Source organism: Armigeres subalbatus, chromosome 3 (genome assembly GCF_024139115.2).
Source record: "Armigeres subalbatus isolate Guangzhou_Male chromosome 3, GZ_Asu_2, whole genome shotgun sequence".
Taxonomy (NCBI): domain Eukaryota; kingdom Metazoa; phylum Arthropoda; class Insecta; order Diptera; family Culicidae; genus Armigeres; species Armigeres subalbatus.
In genome coordinates, this window is record NC_085141.1 from 115,198,838 (window position 1) to 115,225,563 (window position 26,726).

The 26,726-nt window shown below is 39.2% G+C and overlaps 2 protein-coding genes across 3 annotated transcripts in view; one reads left to right on the plus strand and one right to left on the minus strand.

Annotated features, from left to right (window-relative positions):
* The window catches only part of LOC134219965 (GTPase-activating Rap/Ran-GAP domain-like protein 3), a 263,290-nt gene that overhangs the window by 162,166 nt on the left and 74,398 nt on the right, over nt 1-26,726 (plus strand). For both annotated transcript variants that reach the window (XM_062698872.1, XM_062698871.1), the window contains exon 2: nt 8,865-8,934. In XM_062698872.1, the coding sequence (XP_062554856.1) occupies nt 8,865-8,934 (70 nt within the window). The remainder of the gene's footprint in view (nt 1-8,864; nt 8,935-26,726) is intronic.
* Nucleotides 17,264-18,387, minus strand: LOC134219289 (uncharacterized). Its single transcript, XM_062698014.1, has 2 exons — nt 17,528-18,387; nt 17,264-17,466 (listed from the first exon to the last, which is right to left on the minus strand). The coding sequence occupies exons 1-2, from the start codon at nt 18,180-18,182 to the stop codon at nt 17,447-17,449; spliced, it is 675 nt and encodes a 224-aa protein (XP_062553998.1). The 5' UTR covers nt 18,183-18,387; the 3' UTR covers nt 17,264-17,446.

Sequence of the window (26,726 nt, forward strand, 5' to 3'; positions counted from 1 at the left end):
CGGAGGATTTCGTGGTGGAACGGCCAGACGAATTCCTGGAGGAACGTGCGGAGGAATTCCTGGAGGAACTTCCGGAGGAATTCCCGGAGAAACTTCTGGGGGAAATCCCGAAGGAACTTCCGGAAGAATTCCTGGAGGAACTTAAGCAGGAATTCCTAGAGAAACTTCCGGAGGAATTCCTGGAGTAACTTCCGGAGGAATTCCTGGAGAAACTTCCGGAGGAATTCCTGGAGGAACTTCCGGAGGAATTCCTGGAGGAACTTCCGGAGGAATTCCTGGAGGAACTTCCGGAGGAATTCCTGGAGGAACTTCCGGAGGAATTCCTGGAGGAACTTCCGGAGGAAATCCTAAAGGAACTTCCGCAGGAATGGCCAAAGGAGCTTCCGGAGGAATTCCTAAAGGAACTTCCGGAGCAATTCTTAAAGAAACTTCTGGATGAATTCCTAAAGGAACTTCCGGAGGAATTCTTGGAGGAGCCTCCAGAGGATTTCCTGGAGGAGCTTCCGGAGGATTTCTTAGGTTTAGTAATTTTTTGGTTACCGTAAATTTTTATATTTTTGGATTGTTAATTTTCGTCACCAGGAATTCCACCGGAAATTCCTCCAGGAATTCCTCCGGAAATTCCACCGGAAATTCCTCCAGGAAATCCACCGGAAATTCCTGCAGGAATTCCACCGGAAATTCCTCCAGGAATTCCACCGGAAATTCCTCCATAAATTCCATCGGAAATTCCTCCAGGAATTCCACCGGAAATTTCTCCAGGAATTCCACCGGAAATTCGTCCAGGAATTCCACCGGAAATTCCTCCAGGAATTCGACCGAAAATTCCTCCAGGAGATCGACCGGAAATTCCTCCAGGAATTCGACCGGAAATTACTCCAGGAATTCCACCGGAAATTCCTCCAGGAATTCCACCGGAAATTCCTCCAGGAATTCCACCGAAAATTCCTCCAGGAATTCCACCGGAAATTCCTCCAGGAATTCCTCCGGAAATTCCTCCAGGAATTCCTCCGGAAATTCCTCCAGGAATTCCTCCGGAAATTCCTCCAGGAATTCCTCCAGAAATTCCTCCAGGAATTCCTCCGGAAATTCCTCCAGGAATTCCTCCGGAAATTCCTCCAGGAATTCCTCCGGAAATTCCTCCAGGAATTCCACCGGAAATTCCTCCAGGAATTCCACCGGAAATTCCTCCAGGAATTCCACCGGAAATTCCTCCAGGAATTCCACCGGAAATTCCTCCAGGAATTCCACCGGAAATTCCTCCAGGAATTCCACAGGAAATTCCTCCAGGAATTCCACAGGAAATTCCTCCAGGAATTCCACAGGAAATTCCTCCAGGAATTCCACAGGAAATTCCTCCAGGAATTACACCGGAAATTCCTCCAGGAATTCGACCGGAAATTCCTCCAGGAATTCCACCGGAAATTCCTCCAGGAATTCCACCGGAAATTCCTCCAGGAATTCCACCGGAAATTCCTCCAGGAATTCCACCGGAAATTCCTCCAGGAATTCCACCGGAAATTCCTCCAGGAATTCCACCGGAAATTCCTCCAGGAATTCCACCGGAAATTCCTCCAGGAATTCCACCGGAAATTCCTCCAGGAATTCCACCGGAAATTCCTCCAGGAATTCCACTGGAAATTCCTCCAGGAATTACACCGGAAATTCCTCCAGGAATTCCACCGGAAATTCCTCCAGGAATTCCACCGGAATTTCCTCCAGGAATTCCATCGGAAATTCCTCCAGGAATTCCACCGGAATTTCCTCCAGGAATTCCACCGGAATTTCCTCCAGGAATTCCATCGGAAATTCCTCCAGGAATTCCACCGGAAATTCATAAAGGAATTCTACCGGATATTCCTCCTGGAATTCCACCGGAAATTTCTCCAGGAATTCCACTGGAATTTCCTCAAGGAATTCCACTGGAATTTCCTCAAGGAATTCCACTGGAATTTCCTCAAGGAATTCCACTGGAAATTCCTCCAGGAATTCCACAGGAAATTCCTCCAGGAATTCCTTCGGAAATTCCTCCAGGAATTCCTTCGGAAATTCCTCCAGGAATTCCACCGGAAATTCCTCCAAGAATTCAACCGGAAAGTTCCTCCAGGAATTCTCCCGGGGGTTCCTCCAAAAATTCCACCGCTAATTTCTCCTGGAATTCCTCCGGAAGTTCCTCCAGGAATTCCACCAGAAATGCCTCCAGGAAATTCCTCCAGGAATTCCATCGGAAATTCCTCCAGGAATTCCACCGGAAATTCCTCCAGGAATTCCACCGGAAATTCCTCCAGGAATTCGACCGGAAATTCCTCCAGGAATTCGACCGGAAATTCCTCCAGGAATTCGACCGGAAATTACTCCAGGAATTCCACCGGCAATTCCTCCAGGAATTCCACCGGCAATTCCTCCAGGAATTCCACCGGAAATTCCTCCAGGAATTCCACCGGAAATTCCTCCAGGAATTCCACCGGAAATTCCTCCAGGAATTCCACCGGAAATTCCTCCAGGAATTCCACTGGAAATTCCTCCAGGAATTCCACCGGAATTTCCTCCAGGAATTCCACCGGAATTTCCTCCAGGAATTCCACCGGAATTTCCTCCAGGAATTCCACCGGAAATTCCTCGAGGAATTCCACCGGAAATTCCTCCAGGAATTCCTCTGGAATTTCCACAAGGAATTCCACTGGAATTTCCTCAAGGAATTCCACTGGAAATTCCTCCAGGAATTCCACAGGAAATTCCTCCAGGAATTCCTTCGGAAATTCCTCCAGGAATTCCTTCGGAAATTCCTCCAGGAATTCCACCGGAAATTCCTCCAAGAATTCAACCGGAAAGTTCCTCCAGGAATTCTCCCGGCGGTTCCTCCAAAAATTCCACCGCTAATTTCTCCTGGAATTCCTCCGGAAGTTCCTCCAGGAATTCCACCAGAAATGCCTCCAGGAAATTCCTCCAGGAATTCCATCGGAAATTCCTCCAGGAATTCCACCGGAAATTCCTCCAGGAATTCCACCGGAAATTCCTTCAGGAATTCGACCGGAAATTACTCCAGGAATTCCACCGGAAATTACTCCAGGAATTCCACCGGAAATTCCTCCAAGAATTCAACCGGAAATTCCTCCAGGAATTCCACTGGAAATTTCTCCAGGAATTCCACTGGAAATTCCTTCAGGAATTCCACTGGAAATTCCTCCAGGAATTCCACCGGAAATTCATATAGGAATTCTACCGGAAATTCCTCCAGGAATTCCACCGGAAATTCCTCCAGGAATTCCACCGGAATTTTTTCCAGAAATTCCACCGGAAGTTCCTCCAAGAACTCCTCCGGAAATTCCTCCAGGAATTCCACCGGGAATTCGTCCAGGAATTCCATCAGAAATTCATCCAGGAATTCCTACAGAAATTCCTCCAGGAATTCCTAAAGAAATTTCTCCAGAGAAGATTCCTCTGAAGTTCCTTTCAGAAATTCTTCCGAAGTTCCTCCAGGAAATCTTCCGGAAGTTTTTCAGGAATTCATACGGAGGTTCCAAAAGGAATTCCCGGAAGTTCCCCAATGAGTTCCTTCGAAAGTACCTCCAGGAAGTCCGTCGGAAGTTCCTCCAGGAATTCCTTCGAAGAAATCCCTAAACGCCTCCAAGAGTTCTAGAAGTTATTTCACTGGCGAAAAAACAGTTTTTTAATAAAATTTTTGGCGTATAAATTCGGGGCTTAATCTTACCAGAAACAAATTATAGCATTAGTCTGCACTTGAAGTTTATTAAACGACAGAAAACCTTATGATCTGCTTCTTCTTCAATTTTGAGGTGAGTTATTTGACAACTTGTCTGTGGCTCATTACCCTATGACGTTAAGACGGGTCTTTACGACTCCTTATCTGAACCTTAGAACAAACGATATGAAACGTTAAGTTTTTCTCTTGTTGATTTCACTGATTACCCCGAGAATTCCCTGACTTTTCAGTTTTGACTGTGACTCCCTGATAGCTCCAGATTTTTTTTTTCTGGTGGTCTGAAATTTTGCCAAGTTTTATCAGACAAAATGTAACCAATCCAATCCCAAAGCATTTCCAAAGATATTTAATAAAGAAATTTACAGGGAAATTGTTGAAGAAAGTCATAAAAGAATTCCAGGATGAATTTCGGGTTAATTTCTGGAAGAATATTCGACGCAGTTCATGCCATGGAGTGGTTGTTAGCCTCCTGCCAAGCAACTGTTATTCTTATTCAATAAGATGCCGGTCGGTCGGGTAAAGGGTTGGTAGTGGAAACGTTGGTCGTTTGCTGACAGGGTAAGGGGGTTCACTTCTCTCCTGGTGTGTAAATCTGATCAAGCGAGTGTTCACCAAGCAGGTGCGGCTCACAACAGTGCCCATTACCTTTGTCAGGAGCGACTGAGAATCGTCCGAGTAACTGTGAGGGACATTAAGCAACACTGTGAACTATCCTTCTTCAGAAATTCAGAGAGTTGCGGTTAATGTGAGCTGGTGCCTTGCTTTGTTGGCCTACAAAAGAACCAAGCAACGAATAATCAACGAAAGACTACGAACCGGAACCATCTGAGAAAACCACAGCGACGATAATAGACTAGTAATTAGAAGCTAGTCTAGTCACATGCAGCTTCAAATCTCTCAGCATCATCAAGTCGACAATAACTGGCATTATTTCCGATATAGTTGTAGGAATTCAACATCGTAGTGACAACACACACGAGCTAGGAACAGCTTTCATTAGAAGGAATATATGTAGAGATGCATGCACACTGCGGAAGCATTTGATGAAGATAATATATTATACACGTAGCGCGGGGTTGACACCTGCTCAAGCTACGCCACCAAAATCTTCATCGATATTCGAGCGCTCAGGATGGCCAGGAAGAGAAGTTTAGACCGACTATTGGTTGACGATTGAGAAAGGCCTAACTAATTTCAACGCTTCCAGAACATGGCCAATCACAGCACCTACTTCCAACATGGCCTTCCATCTCGGTACCGTACACCTGAAGAGCAGCTCAGCCGAAAAAAACAGAGGACCTGCAATGAATCGCAAACAAACATACAACATAGTGAAAAAAAACTTTACAAAATGTCACTTTACTTGCGGAATAATGCATCAGAGCATTATTTCGCAAGGGTAGACGTAAACCTGTGTTTTCTTCACTGCAATACGCCTGCTATTGTTAAATTATTTGATTTCCTTGTTAGCTCCGTACTATTCAAGGAATATCAGCAGCAGAATCATTCCTTGACCGCTACTTGTCCTATCTATTTGCCCAGTACTTAAGAAGTCCATACCACCCTTAAGCATGGAAAAGCAATCACAAAGATATGTTGATATTCCCTGCCATACTGCATATTCACCAATAGAATCGATATGCAAAAACAACCAATATTCCTCAAGTATTGACGTTTGTTATCAAGACAATCAACTTTATCAACTTTAGGGATTTCAACCACCACCAATTATAAATGATTGTTGACGGAAACGACGAATACGAAGACTTCCTGTATTATTGCGAAGTGCATTAACTACGCCTTGGAACCATGCTTGAGAGATTTTTTTCGAAGGGAAAATGGAACTATTTTTACAAGATAAAGGAAAACCACTACTCGAGCTGAACGATCCTGAATAGATGAGTGACTTGGTTTTTCTAGCAGATATCGCCAACATCTCAATGACACTTTGGCACAGTGGGTTGCTGAGATCTGGTACATTTCTCTCATCCCGTTGAAAACAGTTCATGCAAATATGCTGGTAAAGTAACGAAATTCCCATTTCATCAACGCCGTTAACCGATTTGAATAATTTTCCTGAATTGTTTCAAATGGATTCCTCATGCAACGATCGAGTTTAGTTTTTCTTAGATAATGAATAAATACACTGATATTTTTGATTTTTTTTAAAAACTTATGTATCGAATATTTTCTGGCCCGCCAGCAAGTGTGAATTCTAAAAATTGGCCCGTGGCGGGAAAAGATTGGGCAGGCCTGCTTTAGAGTATCATGAGTATCATGTTATGTTTTAAATGCTTTTCCAGACTTCTATCATAAATCAAGGGGGTTTATTCCTTGATTTCAATCTAAGAAAAACTTCACAAGAGCATGAATATTACTATTTGCGGTCGGGACGCAACTTATTGGAAGGAAGGCTTGGTGTAGTACTTACTTAGTGACTTACCGACAATTTCATAAGCACTACAGAATTGGAATTTGGGGAAGGTTTTTGTTGGGTCAGGATTTGCCTGTAGCTGTCAATGTGATCATGGTAGATCTTATCCCCTCACACACCACGTAAAGGTGTCTACCCAGCATTACGGGAGCTTCCGGAATTTCCTTCAGAGATTCTTTCGGAAAATTCTCAGGAAATTACTTCGCAGATAGATCCAGAAACTGTTTTGGAAAAGGAATATATTCCTTCGAAAATTCAAAGAAGTTTAAAAAATTCGTTTAGAATTTCCCCAAGGAACCACTTCAAAAATTCCTATAGAAAAACCTAAGCAAGATCCTTAAGAAACATTTCTTCGAAAATATTTTCCGCAATTTCTTCGAAAATTGTATTGCTTTTCTCAGTGGTTAATATGATATAAAATTGCTTCCAGTTCAAAAAATGTTACGTTTTTCGAAAATATGTTTCATTGGTCAAAACGCCCTAGTGTAGGCAGGACAAGTTGCCCTTAACAAGTAGATATAAGCGCTACGAGCCCAGCAGCAGTTGCTTATATGAAAACTATAAAAATGTAATTCAAATCTGTTTAATGAACTTATGTTATGGGATAGAAAAATACTAATGAAGGGCTATGAAACATTTTTGGTTTTTATGACTACTCACTACGACTTTTTGGATTTTCAAATAACACAAAGTTAGCATAAATTGCTTTAAAAAGTAAAAAGTTATCATAGGTATTGCCTTGGTCCCTTCTTAGCCGTGCGGTAAGATGCGCGGCTACAAAGCAATACCATGCTGAGGTTGGCTGGGCCGGGCGTCTTACCGCACGGCTAAGGATCAAAACCACGGCATACAAAAATACAAGCACGTATGTAAACATTCAGTTTGAATGTAAAAACGTGTCGTCACTGCACTGAGACGATGCTCTATGGTCTCAGCATGCATACCTTTGTACTCTAACATGTGGCGATAAAATATGCGTCATTCAAGTGTCATTTTCTAACGAGTCTACCTTGTTGTCTGTATACCGTGTATCAAAACCATCTTGCTTCAAAGCCGAGTTCGGGATACTGTAAGACTTTAATAGAATTTGTTTCCAAAATCTCTAAAATATTTTCAGACTTCCAATGCACTGAGTTCTAGGAATCTATCATCATTCGAAGCTGATGTCCTTTTCAAACGCTACTTCAGAGATTAAGTTCCGAATATTATTTGAAAATTTTGGGACTATTATTACTATTCCACGAGAACTTCAAGTTCATCAGAACTTATTGATTAGAAAATATCACCGAAAATGATATTTTCATTTCAATATAGTAACGAGCTAATAACAATATAAAATAATATAAATATAAATATAAACACTATATCTCGATGTGTTCGGACTATCTTTGGACAATAACAAATGGATCAACAACAAGAAATGACATTTGTTTTGTTGTATTTTTTCATAGCAACGATATTTTTTGGATCTACTATCCATTCCAATTTTCCTTCCATTCCTCGATCTCTCCCTATCTCGATGGTCCCTTTAATATCGAGGTGTGGAGAGGCGACTGTATATAACTATGAATTAGATCTGATTACTATATTGGACAAATGATCGAGTATGTATTTTTTATAAATTTGTTTCATCGTCTGAGTATATCTAAACAATAGGCAATAGGTCTCCTACACGTTCTTTTATAACAAATATGTTTTTTACTTAGTTGAATATAATTCAAACAGTGCGATTTTTTTTATTTAAGGATTACTATTTGAAAGAAAGGGCCATTTGGCCGAAATGGACACTCAGCCGAAAGTATCATTCGGCTGAACTGGTCGTTTGATGAAAAAATTATTTAGGTGAATAGATTATTTTGCCGAAAATGCCGTTTGGTCGAAAGGTTGTTAAGCACAAAGTACATTTGCAGGCCAAATCACTCTTTCCGCCAAAAGACCCTTTCTACCAAACGACATTTTCAGGCAAACGACCATTTTGACCAAACGGTATTTTCGGCTAAATGATCGTAAAGTCAAACTTTTTTTTTGCCAAAGTACCACTTCGAGCAAATGTTCCTTTCGGCTGTATGTCGCTGTCGGCCAAATAATATTTTTGGCCAAATCATTTTCGACCTAATAACCGTTTCGGATTAACGTTCAATTCAAACATATGGCCTTCTGCGAATGGCTTTCGGCCAAACGACGGGAAGAAACGCTGTGCACATTAGATGGTTCAAAATATAGATAATATTAGTCAATAACTGATGCCCATTTTGAATTTGGAACCAATTTGCGATTTGGGCGTAACTTATTTTGTAAACAAACATTGGAAGGCGAATACCTACCAAATCAAGCATTTCCTGAGAAAACCGCAGTATGCATCCGACAGAACTTTCTTCTTTCAAGTGAGGGATATAGTTTCAGTAAAAAATGCTTGTGTTCTACGGAATTTATAAAACAATGTTTGTTCAAAAAATAAGTTACGCCCAAATCGCAAATTAGTCACGAATTATAATTTCAATGATGTGGCTTGTATCAAACGTCTAATTTGATAGATATAAGCAGATATTGGGAAGCACTTCCTCCAGGTGTAAAAAAGCGGACATTGAAACCAATGTCTTTTGCAACAAACCATTTGGAAAAAAAATCTTTTTAGTCCTCCTCCAGGTTGTCTGTGAGAGCGATTACCCAATCTCTAATTTTTCGTTTTTCTTTTGCTTCTTTCAGCACGTCGGCAACCGAACTAATATCCAGAAGAGGTGTTTTTTCACGACGTCACTATGGATCCGTAGACCAGGTAAGAATAATGACAACAACTGCTATAACAGAAGGATTTGGTTATGAGTATAGGCTAGCTAAATGTCTAAGTCGAAGAAATAACAGTGCATAGTTTCTTCTAGCTTTCTATCTAGGGAACGGGACCATATGGCAGCACCCCCTATTCCTATCCGCAGCGTTAATAACTCGACCGTGTTCCAACCAAAAGGCTTGATTGTTTGTACATCACTAGATATCGACAGAAACTAACCATGTACTAAAAACAAGTAATTCGATTGTAATGCGCTCGAGTAATGAACGTTGCTGATGGGAATAAGGGGTGCTGCCCAAATGGTTCTCTACTTGGTAAAAACACAGCATGGGTTATTTTCCGTTGATTTGAAATAGGTATTTTAGAATTTTCCTATTTTTTTTTAGAATTTAACCATTTTAATATCTGATCCGTACCTGTATAATGGAATACATAGTGAGAAAAATGTAATCCCACTCTCATTCAACCTCAAGTTGGGATTGAACAACGGTACCCGATTATCTTGAAGAAACAATAAGTCAACTACCCCATTGCTTCGGTTGGCTCAGTTAGAGCTCAATATTGTCAAAGGTTTTGATAGATCTCCTGACCATTCTTTTAGAGACACGATAATATTTCGTGCGGTCGGAAAGTAAACCAATCAAGCTCGATCAATCGATCGTGTGTTGAGTGTGCGTTTGCTTGTTTTTGGAACGGTCGCGCGATCATTGAAATGCTCGGTTCTGCTTGTGTGGGTGAGTAAATTAATTAGAAAGTAGAATCAATAGTGCGCGTATGCTCGTGTTTCTATCACAAGCAGAGCGATCGCGCGACAATCAGAAGGCTTAATTCTGCTTTGTACGGTGGTGTAAATTACTTTGACATTACTTCATACAAAATAATTATTCACTTGCTTACCAAGGCGATTCCTTTAGATCATCTTCTCATCTAACCAACTACTCCTTTCCCGTGGCTCTTACGGAGATGCAAAGTATTCTTTGGTATCTTGTTGCAATGAGTGTCGAACTAATTTTCCTCTCCTAATTTTAAATTGACTGTGAGGACGTGGCATAATTATTGGTCTTGAATTAATGAAACTCCAAAGCATGTACAGGGAGAATAGTTTTCTAATCCCAAGAAGGTTATTCTATTGGTGAGCTGTGCATATCTGTTTTTTGTTGGCCAATCACGACTACCAACTATGAAGTGTGCAGTCAATCAAGCTAAGCTAAGAAGTGGATTTGAATGCGAGCGGAGAGTAATATTTTTGACGATATAAATCTGACGACCTTCCTTTTGCCTAACTACCCTTCCTCTTCATACGGAAGCTTGGCAGAACAAACGTCGTGAGGTTTACATCACCACAAATATTGCCTTCCGCTCGCTTTCAAATCCACTTCTATGTGGAAATTCTTCATGCCTGCCGTAACCTAATGAAACTATCAACTCATCATCTTTTTACTTAAGGTACCCCGGAGCAAGTGGGACCTAAAAAACGCTAGTTTAGCAAAATTGTTTACGCATACTTAAAAAACAGGTCATTTCAGAACTTTAACCTCGGGTACACCATTATATGCTTCCATTGTTGAAGTGTAGAGGTGTTGGAAGCCATTTATTCAATTACAAAAATATTGGTAGTGCAAGAAATAAATTTTCCTTCAGGACCCACTTACCCCTTCAAACGGACTTTATTTTTGCAACAAGAAAGGGAGTATAATGTTAGCATATATGAAAACAAGACAACAGCCGATTTACTGTTTATTTGGCTGTTGTCTTGTTTTCCATAAGCTTACTTTTGTACCAAATGTTTTGGGGGCAAGGATACGCAAATCTTAATTCACTTTTCATATGAATAAGTATTTCTTTCTTTAGAACACAAATTATTACATAAATTAGTACTTCAGAAGAAACGTTTTTATTAAGGCGTTGCGCAGTGTTTTTAATTTGTAGCAGAACAAAATAGCTAATTTATGTGTTAAGCACTTTATTTATCTGAAAATCTGATGCGAAGTTTGAAAATAACAAAACACAAGACAAATCCTGTTGACCTATTGTAGAATAAATAAATTATTTGCACTGCAAATGGAAGAATATCGCATAGTTATAGGCATTGCTCTTCTTCATGCGGAAGATAATTTTCAGAATGTAAAATACACATTTGGTAATTAACTGTACAATACTTTTTAACAACGAAATCAAACTGCATCTGATTGAGATCCATATATGATGATGATATATCAATGACGAAGTTATTTTTCACTAGACAACCATCTAAAAACAATTAAAATAGCTTTATCGAAAATGTTGTTCAAATATGTCCCACTTGCCCCATGTATGTTAAAACTCAAGGGCAAATGAAAATTGCAGATTTTGGCTTTAATTAAAAATTTTAAATCGTTTTCGATGTCACACAATTATTTAATTGCTCAAAATATTCACTTTCCACATCAATGATAAATTTAGAAACGACTATTTAGTTGGAAATCCATTGAATTAAAATAGAAGTAATAGATTTTCCCGGTAGTTTAAAGTCATGATCAAGCAATAGCATTAGTATGGTGCCTTAAATGGTTTTGTTTCCAAATATTTTTGTATAGGGTGAATTCGTTTATAGTTCTGCTTCATCTTCCTAGAACTTTGTTACCATTAAAAACGTTCATCGATTTATCTGCAGTCATAGTACTCACTTACCCCGTATTTTCACTTGTCCCGGGGTACCTTATTTGTATTTGTATTTATTTATTTGTATTTATTATTCTTTTTCATCTGACTTTTATAGTCTTAATGAAGTAATATATGATATATGGTGGGGAAAAGCCTACTTGAACCAGCCACATTTTGCCGAGTTCGAGAAGGCGCAAAAACCCCACATCTTTTTAAAAAACATAACAGGACATATAAAGTTTACAAATTGACTTATGGAATAAGGTAAAATCTAGAACTGGATACAAAACTACTCATAATACTGCATCAAAGAGGAGGCCAGTGAGATTCAAGGTCGTTGATCTGGATCCAGTAACTTATGTTGAATTCGATTCCTGAATGTAGATGATGTGATGCCGTTGAAGTCGTAGAGTGAGTAAAATTTGTTGAAACGCGCGGACATAGATCGGATCATATATCCCATAGTTGACGGAACGAAAGTCTAGGTGAAGGAAGTTTCTAGAACGCAGAGTCCGTGCTGGAACGTAGATTCTCAGTTGACCCAGTATTGCAGGACTATCGATCACTGGCGGAGAAAGAGGTGGGGCACCACGAGATGCAATCACACCATTGTTCTCGAAGGCTATTGTTCTTGCGCTTAGTGGTGCCCCACCAAAAAACAATAGCTGGCTCCGCCAGTGCTATCGATATCTCCAATCAAAACTTTAGCGGAGAAAGTTGTCTGTGCCATAACGCGCCTGTTTTCGAGGGTATCGAAGCCTAGCAGTCGACACCGGTCGGCATATGGAGTAAGAGTGTTCGGGTTATTCCATGGGAGAAACCGTAGGGCGTAGCGTACGAATTTTCGTTGGACGGATCCCAATCTTGTGATCCAAACAAAATGAAATGGGCACCACACAATCATGCCAAATTATAGTATGGATCGAACGAGCGGGCAATATAATGCTTTCAGACACAATGGATCACGGAATTCTTCGGCAATTTTAAACATAAATCCCAACTGTCTATTTGCTCTAGCGATGATGTCCGAATAGTGCTGCTTGAATGTAAGACCAGCATCGAGGGTAATCCCCAGATCCTGGAAACTGTGCGCACGAAGAAGAAGTTGATCGTTCATAGTCGCGATGGTATGTGATGACGCTACATTTATGCACACTTATCGTAAGATAATTAGTGGAGCACCAGTTCTCAAAGGTACTAACTAGATTCTGGAGATGCATACAGTCAGTAACAGAGCGTACTATGGGCGTACATTTTTACATCATCGGCATAGAACGTACGGAACTGTGGCGGGAGAATCAGTGCAACGTCGTTCAAGAACAAAATAAACAGCAAAGGTCCTAAGTTGCTTCCTTGTGGGACGCCGGAATTGTTAGTAAAGTGATTCGATTCAGCTGAACCAAATCGCACGCAAAGCTCTCGGTTCACAAGGTAAGATTCGAACAATCTGGTTTACACATCTGATACGCCCAGTTTGTTGAGTTTCGCAATTAGGATTCGGTGGTCCACACGGTCAAAAGCGGCTTTTAAAACGGTATATACAACGTTGACTTGAGCTCCATGTTCCATGCTCCGTAAACATGACGAAATGAACGGTACAAGGTTCGTACAGATAGATCTCTTCGGATGAAAGCCATGTTGGTCTAGAGATACCTATGTAATTTTTACATGCTGCAAATAGCACATTGTTGATAAGCATCTCAAATACTTTTGAACACGCGCAAAGAGAAGTGATCCCACGGTAGTTTTCTGCATTTCGTTTGTCGCCTTTTTTATGAATCGGGAACATGTATGAAAATTTCCATTCTTCGGGGAAAATGCCTTGCCTCAGGGATATGTTGAAAATGTTTGTTAGTGGGGTAATGATCTCAAGAGCACACTTTTTCAAAATACTTGAAGGGATTCCATCTGGTCCTGAAGCGTAGGAAAATTTAAGCTTCTCAATGGCAAGTCTAACTTGTTCCGGAGTTATTGTGAGAGCGTCGAAGTTGAATACATCATTGGGAACATTCTGCAAGGCTGTTTTGATCTGATTGTCAGAGACAGATGCGTCCGAGAAAACGCTTCTGAATCTGTCAGCATAGAGATTGCATTTGTCCAAACACGTGCTAGCTTGACGATCGCCTAGAAAAATTCTCGTGTCTCTTGCTGTTCACAAACGACCAAATTTGCTTTGGATTTGAGCGAAGGTTTTGCTGAGTTCGACGTACATGGCGGCGATAAAGTACCTAGATGGGTTCCGATTTTGAGAATATTTCTTCAATGCCACTGATCTGCATCGTTTTAAACGACGAAGTTGAGCATTTCCCCATGCTGGTTAAGGCGGTGGCTGTTTTACAGGAACATTTTCAGCTATTGCGCGATTGATGACAAGTGTAAAGTACTTCACAGCTTCTTCTACATTCAGTAAGGTACCAAAATACCGCCAATCAAATTGACTTAGCGTTTGTCTCAGTCCACTTATATTGGCTTTGCGAAAGTCAAGACAGTCCAGATCATCATCACTCTCGAAGCAGATCGGTGTTGGCAAATTGACGTAGGTTTCCAATGCCGGATGGTCGGCATCGAGACTAATTAGTGGCTCGACGGCTTTATTTATCAAACATTCCGAAACGGCTGGTTCGTTCACCTAAAGAAAATCGAGGAGTCGAGAATTTCTATTAAACACATGATTTAATTGTGTTAGACCATGCAGATTGAACCCATCAAGAAGAGCAGCACAGGTTGGAGATATGCTTGAATTCAGAATGTACAGATATGGCTTCATGTTTGATAGTATTTGCCAAGCCAGGTGGGGTTGGTTGTAATCTCCGAAGATCAAAGCGAGATCATTTAATTCAAGTTGCAACATCACACTTCCAATCGACTCAATGTGGTTCTCAATGCAATGTAAATCACTCTTTCTATCAGGTGGAAGATATAGAACTCCTAGGCTCAATGTTCGATGCTTCGCTTTTATCTTCACCCAGAGCTGCTCAAGCGATGTACTGATTGGAGCAGAATCAATACAGGAATTTAGACGTTTATTAACCGCAATCAAAACACCACCTCCACGGCGTTTGGTGTTGTTGAGGGAATTGCGATCGTTTCGGAATGCCGCATATTGACAGCCGAAGTGTTTAACTTTACGTAGAAGTAACACACTTATCTCAAATTAAAATCTTAAAAGGTTTAATACTTTTCCAATTTGTTCACCAAAACTATCTCTACAACAAACCAGTTTCAATTTCAAACTTCCGATGATTACTCGTGATAGTACAAAAGACTCCTCGGCTTTCATCCAATCAAGTTTCCTTCCCAGTCCCCAATTGACCTATACTTGAGCGTGGCCGGCGCCAGTATTGTCATACGTAGAATATAAGCACATAACATAAGTGGATCTTCGAACAAAATCCAATCCAAAAGTTGACCCCCTTTCGATGAGCCAAAACTGTAATAATTGGGAACGGGAACATCGTTCTGTCATTTTCAAGTGTAAACAAATACCATATGATCAGAAAATTATAACACTTTTTTCCAAGACTACAAAGAGCAAGATCTGTAGCCATAGTATAATGATATTTATTTTTCTATCATCAATTTTTTACATTGTTTTAAAAAATGATGGATTGCATACAAAAGAAGGTCTCTCCGATGCTGTTACTAACCAATTATTTGATGAAATCTAATTTGATTTATTTGTAGGATAACTTCTATTTTCAGGTGACTTTTGATGAAATGTTCGTCTTTTATCCATTTTAACTTATTTATCATACTTTCGTATGATTTCCTCTAAAATTGATATAACATATTCGAGTCAGCATGGTAAAATTCTAGATTTTATTCAACATGTGTTGAAAAGTATATTCCTTATAACTGTTCTACATTGGGAACGAATCTTTTTATACGCAGTCTTCGGTTTTTTCGAAAGGATGACGAGGGATACACCAATGTTTGTCAACGATGCGTAACAATCACAAAATAGATAGATTAGAAGCAACATTATAAATTATCAATCGTACGAAAGCAAACTCGCTTAATATCATAATGCAGGAGAGTATCGCAACTGTGAGGTGATTCCAATTGGGATATCATATTAAATGAAAATGTGAGGATTCAACATTGAAATCAAATTATCTTTATCATGCCATGAAGCATGTAATTTGAATAGGTTATTACGATGTACGATATTAATGTCATCTCCTTTCATGGCATTCTTTTCATTATTAGAACATTGCTTTTGGGTTGATAGTATTCCGGATACTCTATACCAAAAGTAGAGCCATTTCAACGACATGTAAAAATGAAACAGAAAACACCAAAACTGTGCATTGAACATTTAACTGAGGGTAAATCCAGGTGAGGCATCACCTTTTTAAAAATCAATATTTCTTCAAAATAATCCGATAAAAGAAACTCTACTTGTTGTTATTGATAGTTTAAGGAAAGATAGTGTAGAAGACTTTTGAAAGACAAAAAGTCGGTTACATACATGTTAGAAAAGAAAAATTCGGGTGCGCTGCCACACCACTGGGAGAGACGGCACGTGGCACATGGGAAATGTTTGAGAAATGCGGATAATAAATATGCTCATAGCAATGAATGAGCATTTGATACGGTTTTCGAATAAAAACATAATATTTCATGAAATAATTAATATTGAGCGTCTTAGGGGAAAATGTTACAAGATTAAAATACTTCAAACTTCCATTCTTCCAAACTTCCATTTATAGTGAATATGGAAGTTTGAAGTATTTTAACCTTGCATAATATTTCAACCAAACATCAAACAAATTCATCGTTTACTGGTTAAGAGCCCGTGCGTGGCGTACGAATGAATTTTGTTCGAGTTTGTCGAATCAATATCAATAATTAAATCAGTTACATACCCTAAACTCATTTCTTTTCTACTTTAACATTGTTTACCCCAATCTCCAATTAATTATAAAAAAAAAACAATTTCAGCTCCTAAACACCCAACGCCACAACGAAAAATCTTTTGTATAATTCCAACGCGAATCGTATTCAGATATACAATATAAGTCGCGTGACCCCTTGTTAGATCAAATACTGTTATACTATCTTCTGACGTTTCGATGTTCCGTATAACAATTAAAAAGTGTTATAAGGGTACAACTTTTGCTACCCGAGTTACACATATGTTATGTGATATAAGATTACCAATATTTACACACTCAGGATGTTTACTGATTCCGAGTGTCATCTGTTGGTTTTTTGTGTAGTTCCAGCTAATCCGGCTATGATGGAAAAGCAACCATGCTCATATTCTCATGCTCTTAATTCACACATATTTCTTCTTCTTATTGGCATTCCATCCCCATACTGGGACAGAGCCGCCTCGCAGCTTAGTGTTCATTAGCACTTCCACATTTATTAACTGCGTGGTTTCTAAGCCAAGTTACCATTTCTGCCTTCGTATATCATGAAGCTAACACGATGATACTTTTATGCTCAGCGAAGTCGAGACAATTTCCAATCCAAAAACTGCCTAGACCGGCACCGAGAATCGAACCCAGCCACCCTGACCATGGTCTTGCTTTGTAGCCGCGCATCTTACCGCACAAATAGTCATCCAAATTCAGTCTCTCAAATCAGTTTCTCAAATTTAACGTTGCACCCATTATTATTTCAACAATACACAAAATGCTTTCGGATTATAATGCTAAATACTGTATATGGGTATGACTTTTATTATTATATGCGTGAACTATACAATTGCATAATTATGCAGGTTTCTATTCTTCAAACTCAGTCGTTGCATGCTGAGAATAGGTTGAAATTATTGGAAAATATAAAAAAATCAATCATGTCAATTATTTAAAAATATGTTAAAAAATGAGAACGTTGCGTGTGAGATCTATGGCAATGGTTCGACTCCTGCAAATAAATAGAAGAAAACAAAGCTCCGTTAGTTTTCAATACAACCGGAAATACTTACGATTTGGTAAGATATAAATTTTATTGGTAATTTGATAGTAATCAAAATCTTCGTCCATCTCGTCGGGTTGGTCATACACGTTCGGATCGTCTCCCATAAATTGCTGATCTCCGGCCTCCCGCATTCTCGTCTGTTGGCTGTGACTAATTTTCTCGTTAAAATTTCGCAAGATGTCATCCGGCACCTTGGGATAGTTTGTTTGATTCGGCGGATACTCGAATCCTAGTTTTAGCAACACATGCGCTTTGATGGATTTTAGCGAGGCTTTCGCAAAAACACTTCTAAACTGGCAAGCCGAACAGTGAAATGGATGGTTATCGAACCGTGGATCTGAGCTGTAAGTAGCTTTGAGATCATCGTCGTAGCTCGCCCGTCGATGCATTCCAATAATTTGCTTTTCGCTTAGCGTTTTGTAGTGAGTGTTGTTCAAGTGGTTGTCATGCCTGATAATAGTTTCTTCAATCGATGTGCTGGAATCACTGCTATCGTACCCATGAACGCCCGGTACCAGTTGAATCACGAACTTTAGTAGAACCAGCGCATAGATTCCCCACATCAAAGGTAACCTCACACTATAGCGTTTTATGTTGCACGCAACATTATTCTTCGATTGCTGCTGTCTGTTGCTATCACCGGCCGACCACGCACTCGGCATTTTCCTTCTACTCTTCTCAGAAGGGTCGTGATTAACACGAACTCACCAACGAAGAAAAATGATGGAACCAAATGCGTTCAACGCCTTTATCACAGCTGATAAACGATCTGACCTAACTAATTAGAACCGACGACCGAAAACACAGTTCGGTAGGACAGTATCTCTGCCGCAGTGTCTGATTGACGACTGAGCGAAAAAGAACGAAACACAATCTTCAAACGATGGGTTTTTATACGGATCGCATAACAAAGTCTGCGAAATCAAGATTCAATAAATTGCAATTAATTGAACTGAGAATGACTGCACAGCGACCGCAGCATTGACAAACGCTTGGTTGGCTCCGCCACCGGGCATTATACATATTTATCGACCGAATACCAAGGGGACACTAGGTCAAATCATTTAATATACAGACGGCATTTGTCTGGGAATCATTGTTGCTGTGTGATTGCGGCATTTGAATCTTGGAGAAACTTTATGCACGAACTAGGGTGTAACAAAATTTGGGTAATTTGGGTAAACTTCAAAAAGAATTTGATTTTGGAACCTTATCGCTTAAGGGTATGAAAATGTTTGCATGTTTCAAATCATACGAATTGTATGATTATCTTTTAAAATAGACATTTATATTCTTTTTGATAGGAAACCCGAAAACCTATATGTAGTGTTATAAACTAATCGACTCAGCTTGACGGACTGTGGTGATGCCCGTATGTATACAAACATGGGCGTAGCCAGAATTTCGAGAAAGGGGGGGGCAACTTTTTTGGTCTTCTAAATCGTAGTTTTATAGTAGTTTTATAAAAACACATGAAACCAAATCCAAACCAAATCGAAACAATAATGATTAAAACAATAATGGATTTAAAAATGCGTGATTTATTGCTCATCAAATATTTTTAAATAAAGTGAGAAAAATATTAACGAACTTAGTATTCAGAAAGAATATTAAATCGGCTATAACAATTATTATAAAAATCCTGCATTCTTCCATAAGTTTAAGAAAACTAGAACCATACATCTGAATTTCTAAACAAATCCTCTCTGAACTAATATTTATTATAAAATGATTTTTCAATATGCAAGCTTTCTCCAGGAATTCCTTCAACAATTGCTCCGGGCATTCTATCCGAAATTCTATCAGAGATTCTCTAGGAATGCATCCAGCAACTTCTTCGGAAATGTCTTCAGGAATTCCACCATAAATTTTGCCGGGAATTGATCCGAAAATTCCACCATTATTTACTCCAAGAAAATCTTCACGAACTTCTTTATAAGTTCTGCAGAATTCTCTGCAATAATTCAAATAATTTCATGCTGTTTCCCATAATTTTTAAGAATTAGAATATTCCGTGGAAATTTCGCAGAATTGCCAGTAAACATTCCTAAGAATTTCACGAAAAATCTTCGAATTTCTTGTGTAAATTCCATAAAATTTTCCGTGTATTGTTTTGAATAATTTCTTGTGAAAATTTATACAGAAATGGAAATTTATACAGAAATTATAACGAAAATGAAATCAACTATGGAATTTTCGGAGGAGTTCCTAGATTAATTCGCAATGAAATCCTGAAAGAATTCCGGTGGAAACTTCAAGATTTTCCCGAAAATTCCTCCTGGAATTCTTCCAGGAGTTCCACCGGCATTTCTACCAAGAATTTCTCTAGGATTTCCTTCGAGAATTATTTCGGTCTGAAAATTTTTCCGGGAATTTCGGCAGAATTGGAATTTATTTAGGCTTCTTCAGGAATTTATATAGATTTTCCACCAGAAGCTCCTCCGAGAATTTCTCTGCGAGCTCCTCAGGGAATTCTCCGGGAGGTCCTCTGATGATGATGATGGTCCAGCTACAAACCCAAACAAAGATTTCAGCTAGACGAGATTTGTCTATAAGATGAATTCTCTTGTTTCCGAGGATGCTTCTGGTAGTTTCCCCGGGGTTCGTTTGAAAATTCTCCCGGGAGTTTCTTTAGAAATTCTTCCAGAAAATTCCTTCGAGAGTTCCTCCGGGAATTCCACTAGCTATTTATCCGGGAGTTTTTTCGGAAATTCCTCCGGGAGTTCCACCAGAAGCTATTCCAGGAAATTATTCAGGCTTTTTTCAGGAAATCATTTAGGCTTTCTTCAGAAATTAAGCAGGAAATTCCTCCCGAAGTTCTTCCGATAGTTTCTCTGGGAGCTCATCCGGGAGGTCCTCTAGGAATTCTTCTAGGAGTTCCTCCTGAAATTCCTCCGGGAGTTCTTACGGAAGCTCCTGCGGCAGTTCCTTCGGGAATTCAGTAGTTTCTACCAGTAGTTTCCAGTAGTAAACCAGTAGTTTCTACGAGAATCCCTCCGGGAGTTTCACAGGCAGTTTCTCCGGGTGTTTCTCTGACAAGGAACTCCCGGAAGTACTCCCAGAGTAATTTCCGGAGGAACTCCCGGGGGATTTTCTATAGGAATTTCCGGAGAAATTATCAGAGGAATTCTCAGAGGAACTGCCGGTGGAACTTTTGGAGGAATTTACTGAAGAACTACAGGAAGAATTTCCGGAGGAAATCATGAAGGAACTCTCGTAAGAATTCTAGGATGAACTCCCAAAGGAACTTCCGTAAGAATTCCAGGAGGAACTCCTGGAAGAATTCTTAAAAGAACCTCCCGGAGGAATTCCCGTAAGAACTCCCAGAGAAATTCTCCGAGGAACTTCTGGAGGAATTTGTAGATAAATGCCTAAAGAAATGCTAATTGAGTTCCTGGAAGAAAGCCTGATTGAATTCCCGAAGGAACTACTGGTGGAACTTCAGAGGAACATCCGGTGGAATACCCTAGAGGAAGAGAAAAAAATATTTCTGAAGGAACTTCCGAAATCCCATTTCCCGTGAAATTCCTGCCAAATATCGTCCAGGAATTCCCTGTAAAGTTCCTGGAGGTATTACCGGAGAAAAACTCCTGGAAGAACTCCCGGAGGAACTCCCACAAGGACTTCCGGAGGAATTCCCACATGGAAGTCTTGAAATAATTCTTAGAGAAGTTCCTAAAGGAATTTCCGAAAAATACCAGAAGGAATTAATGCAGAAATTACCAGATGAAATCCTGAAAGTATTCCCAGATGAATTGCTGAAGAAAATCTCTGCGGATTGTTCCGAAGAAATTTCTGGAAGAACTCTTGGCAGATATCCGAGTAAATTCCGAGTGAAGTCCGGAAGGAGTTCTAGTACACTTCCGTGGGAAATCTCCCGGAGAAATTCCTGAAGGAATTCCTGGAGAAGTACCTGAAGAAACTCCCGATTCTGGGGAAATACTTGGACGAATTCCAGGAGAAATTCATGAAAATATTTCTAGAGGATTTCTTGAAGGATATTCTGAAGTAATTGCGAAAAGAATTCCAGATTAGAATGTTAGATGATTTCGCTATTGAATGTTTGGAGGTATTCCCGGAAAATTTCCTGAAAGTAATCCTGGAGGAATTAAAGGAAGAATCCGAGGGGAATGCCCGGAGAAGTTCCTAGAAGAATTTCCGAAGGAATTTCTTATAGATTTACAAGTGAAATTATGGAGCTAAATCGGAGGATTTCCGTCATAAATTTTTAAAGAAACTTCTGGTAGAATTTTGGGAAGAAATTCCGTATGTATTCTTGACGGAACTCTCGAATGCATGCCTGAAGGAAATGCCGGATTCTTCCTGAAGAGAGAATAGCCGAAGAAATATCTAGAAGTAAATCTTGGAGAGAAGAAAAGATATCTTCAAGGAATTTCCTCGTGAATTTCCTAAAAAAAATAGTGGGGGGTTTCTAGATAAGGAGGAATTACAATTACATGAGAGGATTTTCGAACGATTTTCAGAGGAATTTGTGGATAACTTTCCGGAGGAATTTAGAAGTCCCCAGGGGAGCTTCTAGAAGGATTTCAAGTAGAATTTTTGAGCCCGAAATGTTTCGAGTTGTTTTGAACTTTCATATATTATGGACCCTGGATGCCCTAATAAGTTTTGGGAATTTTTTGAATTTCAAACACCTATTTCTTATGATTGGATCGTAAAGTGCACATGTTTGAGGGAATTCATTTCAGTACCCGTTCAATCTTTCCACAATTTATGGGGGGGCGTCGGCCTCTCCTTCCCCCCTGGCTACGCCCTTGGTGACGGAAAAGTCAATCGATTCGAATGAAGCTTTTCTGTTACATCATGTAACATTTTTATACTATTTTATATCGCAAACCTCGCAGTTAACGAAGGCTCCGCAAATCATCTTCCACTTATTCGATCCACCTTACTCGCTTCGCATCTGATACCCGCCGGATTGCTACCGGCACCAATTCAATTGGGTTATTGTCTGACATTTTGACTACGTGCTCAGCCCACTTCAGTTGTCCAAGTTTCGTGGTGTAAGCGATGAATGGTTTCCCTAACAGTAGAATTGCATCATATTTGTCTATTGATATGATAAATCATCTGAAGCCAAGTTCTCCATGAAAGTACTAACAAATTTAAATGTATACTTTTATGTCTTATTAAAAATACGCATTTCGCATAAGCATCGTCGAAATGTCTTAGATGGCAAGTCGAGGAAAAACTCGTCGTATCCTTGCTGAAATCACCTAAAAATGTTGTTGAATGGATCGTTCGAGACGTAAACCTTGTAACTTGCCCATGGCTGTGGAAATTACCCAGATTGAAGAATTCGTTCGGGAGCGTAAATACGTAAGGGTTTGAGAAGATCTGTGTTATCAATTTCCGCGTTTATTATTTTTGAATAGCATTTCTCGCTTAACCTTTCAAAAGGACCTAAGTAACATTTTTTTCATGATTTAATTTGAGTACTGCAATCAAATAAATCCATATTGGTCTGTTGATTGCAAATTCAAATTAAATCATGAAAGAAATGTTACTTAGGTCCTTTTGAAAAGTTAAGCGAGATTTGTCGGCATTAATAACTGCAGCATATAAAAAATATGACAAACATTTTAAGACAACCAGGCCCTGATTGTTATTTTTAGCGATAAACTAGTTGTGAAGTTGGAAATAAAAAAAGTGAACAAAAACGATTCGAATGATTATTTAATTCAAATTGTAGATTGTGCACATCAAGAACATTTATGAGCATTCCTATATTGAAATAATGTATTATTTTTAGCTCACAACTACTAATGTGCAGTCGTTCTAATTCTGTTTCCATGTCTTAGGTATTTTTCTGTAGAGAGCTTGGAAATAAAAAAAAGCCGAATAGGTCAGTTGGCCGAAAAGGTCATTTGACCGAATAGGTCATTTAGCCGGACTTTGGGACAGTTCATCGAATGACATTTAGTCGAATGACATTTAGTCGAAAGTACATTTGGTCGAAGGGACATTTAGTTCAATGGCCATTTGGTCGAATGGAAATTTAGTCAAATTGTTAATCAGTCGAATGGACAATTGGTCGAATGGACATTAAGTCGAAAGGACATTTAGTCGAATGGAAATTTAGTCGAATGGAAATTTAGTCGAATGTTGAAAGTTTTCAGTCTTGACACCATTATCTATTTAACTAATTATTAAAAATGGTAATAGGTAATTAATCATATGGATGATTCTTCCATAGATTTTAGGTTAACTTTGAATAAATAATCCACAAGAAACATGGATAAACTGATTAGAGGAATTTAGTGGACGTGAGGAAGTTTAATCAGCAGCGAATGAAACGAATACGGATGCCAATGATGATTTCTTACCTGAGCTAACAGAAACTTCTGGAGACCCTGGTGAATTATAGTAAAATTTTAAACCTACAGGAATAGCAACATGTTAGGTACTGATGGTGAAATAGCCTCTATTCTATTTTTCGGCACTTGGTCAAAAACCAATAATATCAATGTTATTTTGGAAATACTTCATCGTAGTCGGCTTTGCAATATTTAGTCTTATGACATTTTGTCGAAAGGACGTTCAGTCTAAGGGACTAATGGAAATTGTTTTCTTATTCTCAATATTTATAGAATTATAAGTAATTAATTATTGGCCGAAAATTTAATTCCGACCAAATGGTCTTATGACCTAATCTATTCGACGTCATTTCTAATGACAAAACATCATTCGACTGAGTTTCTTTCGACCAGGTGGTATAGATTCATTGTAGTCGGTTAGAGGGGTTCGCCAAAGCCAATATCCAAGCGGGAATATTTTCGTATTATTCATTCTTTTTATGAACCCATCATTCTGGAGCAATCATTATATGGCATTTCGAAACACCACAATAAATCATTTATTGATTAATTGTTATTGACCAAAGGTCTTTGTTTTCAAACAGCCATTCGACGGAACTTCATTAGACTAAATGTACTAATTTCAATTCGAAAATACGCTTTCGGTTCAATCAAAGTGAATTGCCTATTTCCGGGGATTAAATCACCCGACTTGGACATTTATTTACAATGTTGTGAAAACTCATATGTGAATATGTAGGGGGAAAGACGGCTTTGGCAGGTTTTGTTCTATTATTGGCAGGGGGGTTTTTGTCGACCAAACTTTATGAAATTTGGCCACAATATACTTTGATATGCAAAGAATGTATACACACTTAAATCATTTCACAGATTTCGGTGAATTTTGCTTCAATTCACCGAAATCTCAACAGCAGATTTGTTCGGTAATTATTTCACCGATTTTCTGCGGTATTTTCCTTTGTTCAACTGTCAAAACCACCGAAAAATCTGTAAAATTTTTACCGAACAGTTCTGCTGTTGAGATTTCGGTGAAATTTCACAGAAATCTGCGATTTATTTTAAGTGTGTAGGCCAAATTTGAGCATAATCAGTCATAAAAAACCCCCTGACAATAATAGAACAAAACCTGCCAAAGCCGTCATTCCCCCTACGTTATGTGGAAGATATTGATTTGGAAAATGCATTGGTGGTAACCACTTTCCCTTCGATGGACATGAACCCACGACCCTACAGTACGCTAGACTGCTGCTTTAACCAACTAAGCTACGAAGGACCTCCGTCGGCCTTCGCAACCTAGCGGCTACTGGACAAGCTCGAGATTCCCAAATTGGACGCACAGTCAAATCACTCGCAATCTATTTCTCAAGCCAACACTTCCACATGTGTATAGTACATGTTCACATTAGAGGAGCGTGAGTATTTAGAATGTCTGGCGGCTGTACACATTCTTCATCAGCAACTGTACTGATCAAGTGATGTTGTGTAAGCTATTTGCCAGTCGGTCGTCAAGCTCAGACCCGACCGCATTGCGTAGGCAAGAGCACGCAACTCAGGTTCAGTTCAAACAAAGTTAATTGCCTATTTCCGGGGATTAAACCACCCGACTTTTTTGCGTTGCGTTGCGTTGCATGGTAACGGAGTATTTCGTAGATTGCATACTGATAGCTGTCATGTAACTTTCTTTAACTTTCTTACCCCAATTGCTTATGGATTACTATTTGGGATATAATAGCAACCCAATTGGAGGTCCAAAATGATAAAGCATGAAAGCTACCATTGCCGGCCACGCCCATTTTCCCCGTTACTAGGGGAAGGAAGGAAATGATGATATGACATCTACTTAACGAGAGGCCAGCGACTCACCGACGCCCTCATAGATGTCAAGGAGTTGGATGGTTGGTAGGGAATATAGTTTAGGAATATCATCATAAGCAAATGATATAAGTTTGTACAGACGTTGGGAGTGACAATGCTAAGAAATTTACGTCACTGGCTAATTAGCCTAGGTTTAAGCGCCAATACTCGCTCTCTGAAACGAGAAAGAAAAAAAAAATTGCCCCACCCAACTCCCAATACTTGTCAATAGCCACTTCCCTTATTGGTTACAGAAGAAACTTCGGCAAAGATAAAAATCATAATTTTTGTCAACAAAAAATACAGATACGAATTTTAACATGATTTTTAGCTGTACCACCAACAGGCGGTAGCGATGATCTTTCCCTAATGGATATGCATGAGTACTCTACGAGATGGACAAACACATGCTTTCCATAAATAAAATTGCCAAATAATGTACAAATTTTCTTATATGTAACTTCTAGCTGCTATAAAAACCCTTTAGTAACAAATTGATTGCAACGGAACTATGATAATGTTTAAATATCCACCAAAAACTAATAATACATACTAAAAGATCAAAACATGATAATATCAAATTTTGAGATGAAAAAAACATGAAAGTGTGAAGGAAAAATATGCATTTGTTATGCTGCCGTAATCTGGAAAAGTGACGTAACAGCCATTTTACAACATGCATGTTTTCCATTTTTCTGTTAAAGAGCTCGATGAGTAGTACTCGTTAACACCATTTTTGGAAAATGGCGCATACGTCACTTTTTCAGATTACGGCAGTATGGGCGTTCAACAACAGGCAAGAATTTCAGCGATTGGCATTTTCCACTAATATAGTTTAAATTATAGGAGCATGTACGCCCCAAACTACCACCAGTTGCGTCTTCGGAAATAACATCGCCACTCAAATGCTACTTAATGGAACTACATCAACTATTCGTGAATGTTTGAACATGTATTTTCTGTAAAAGAATTTTCATTAAAATGTACACAATGTCCCCGAGTTCCCATTAGCAT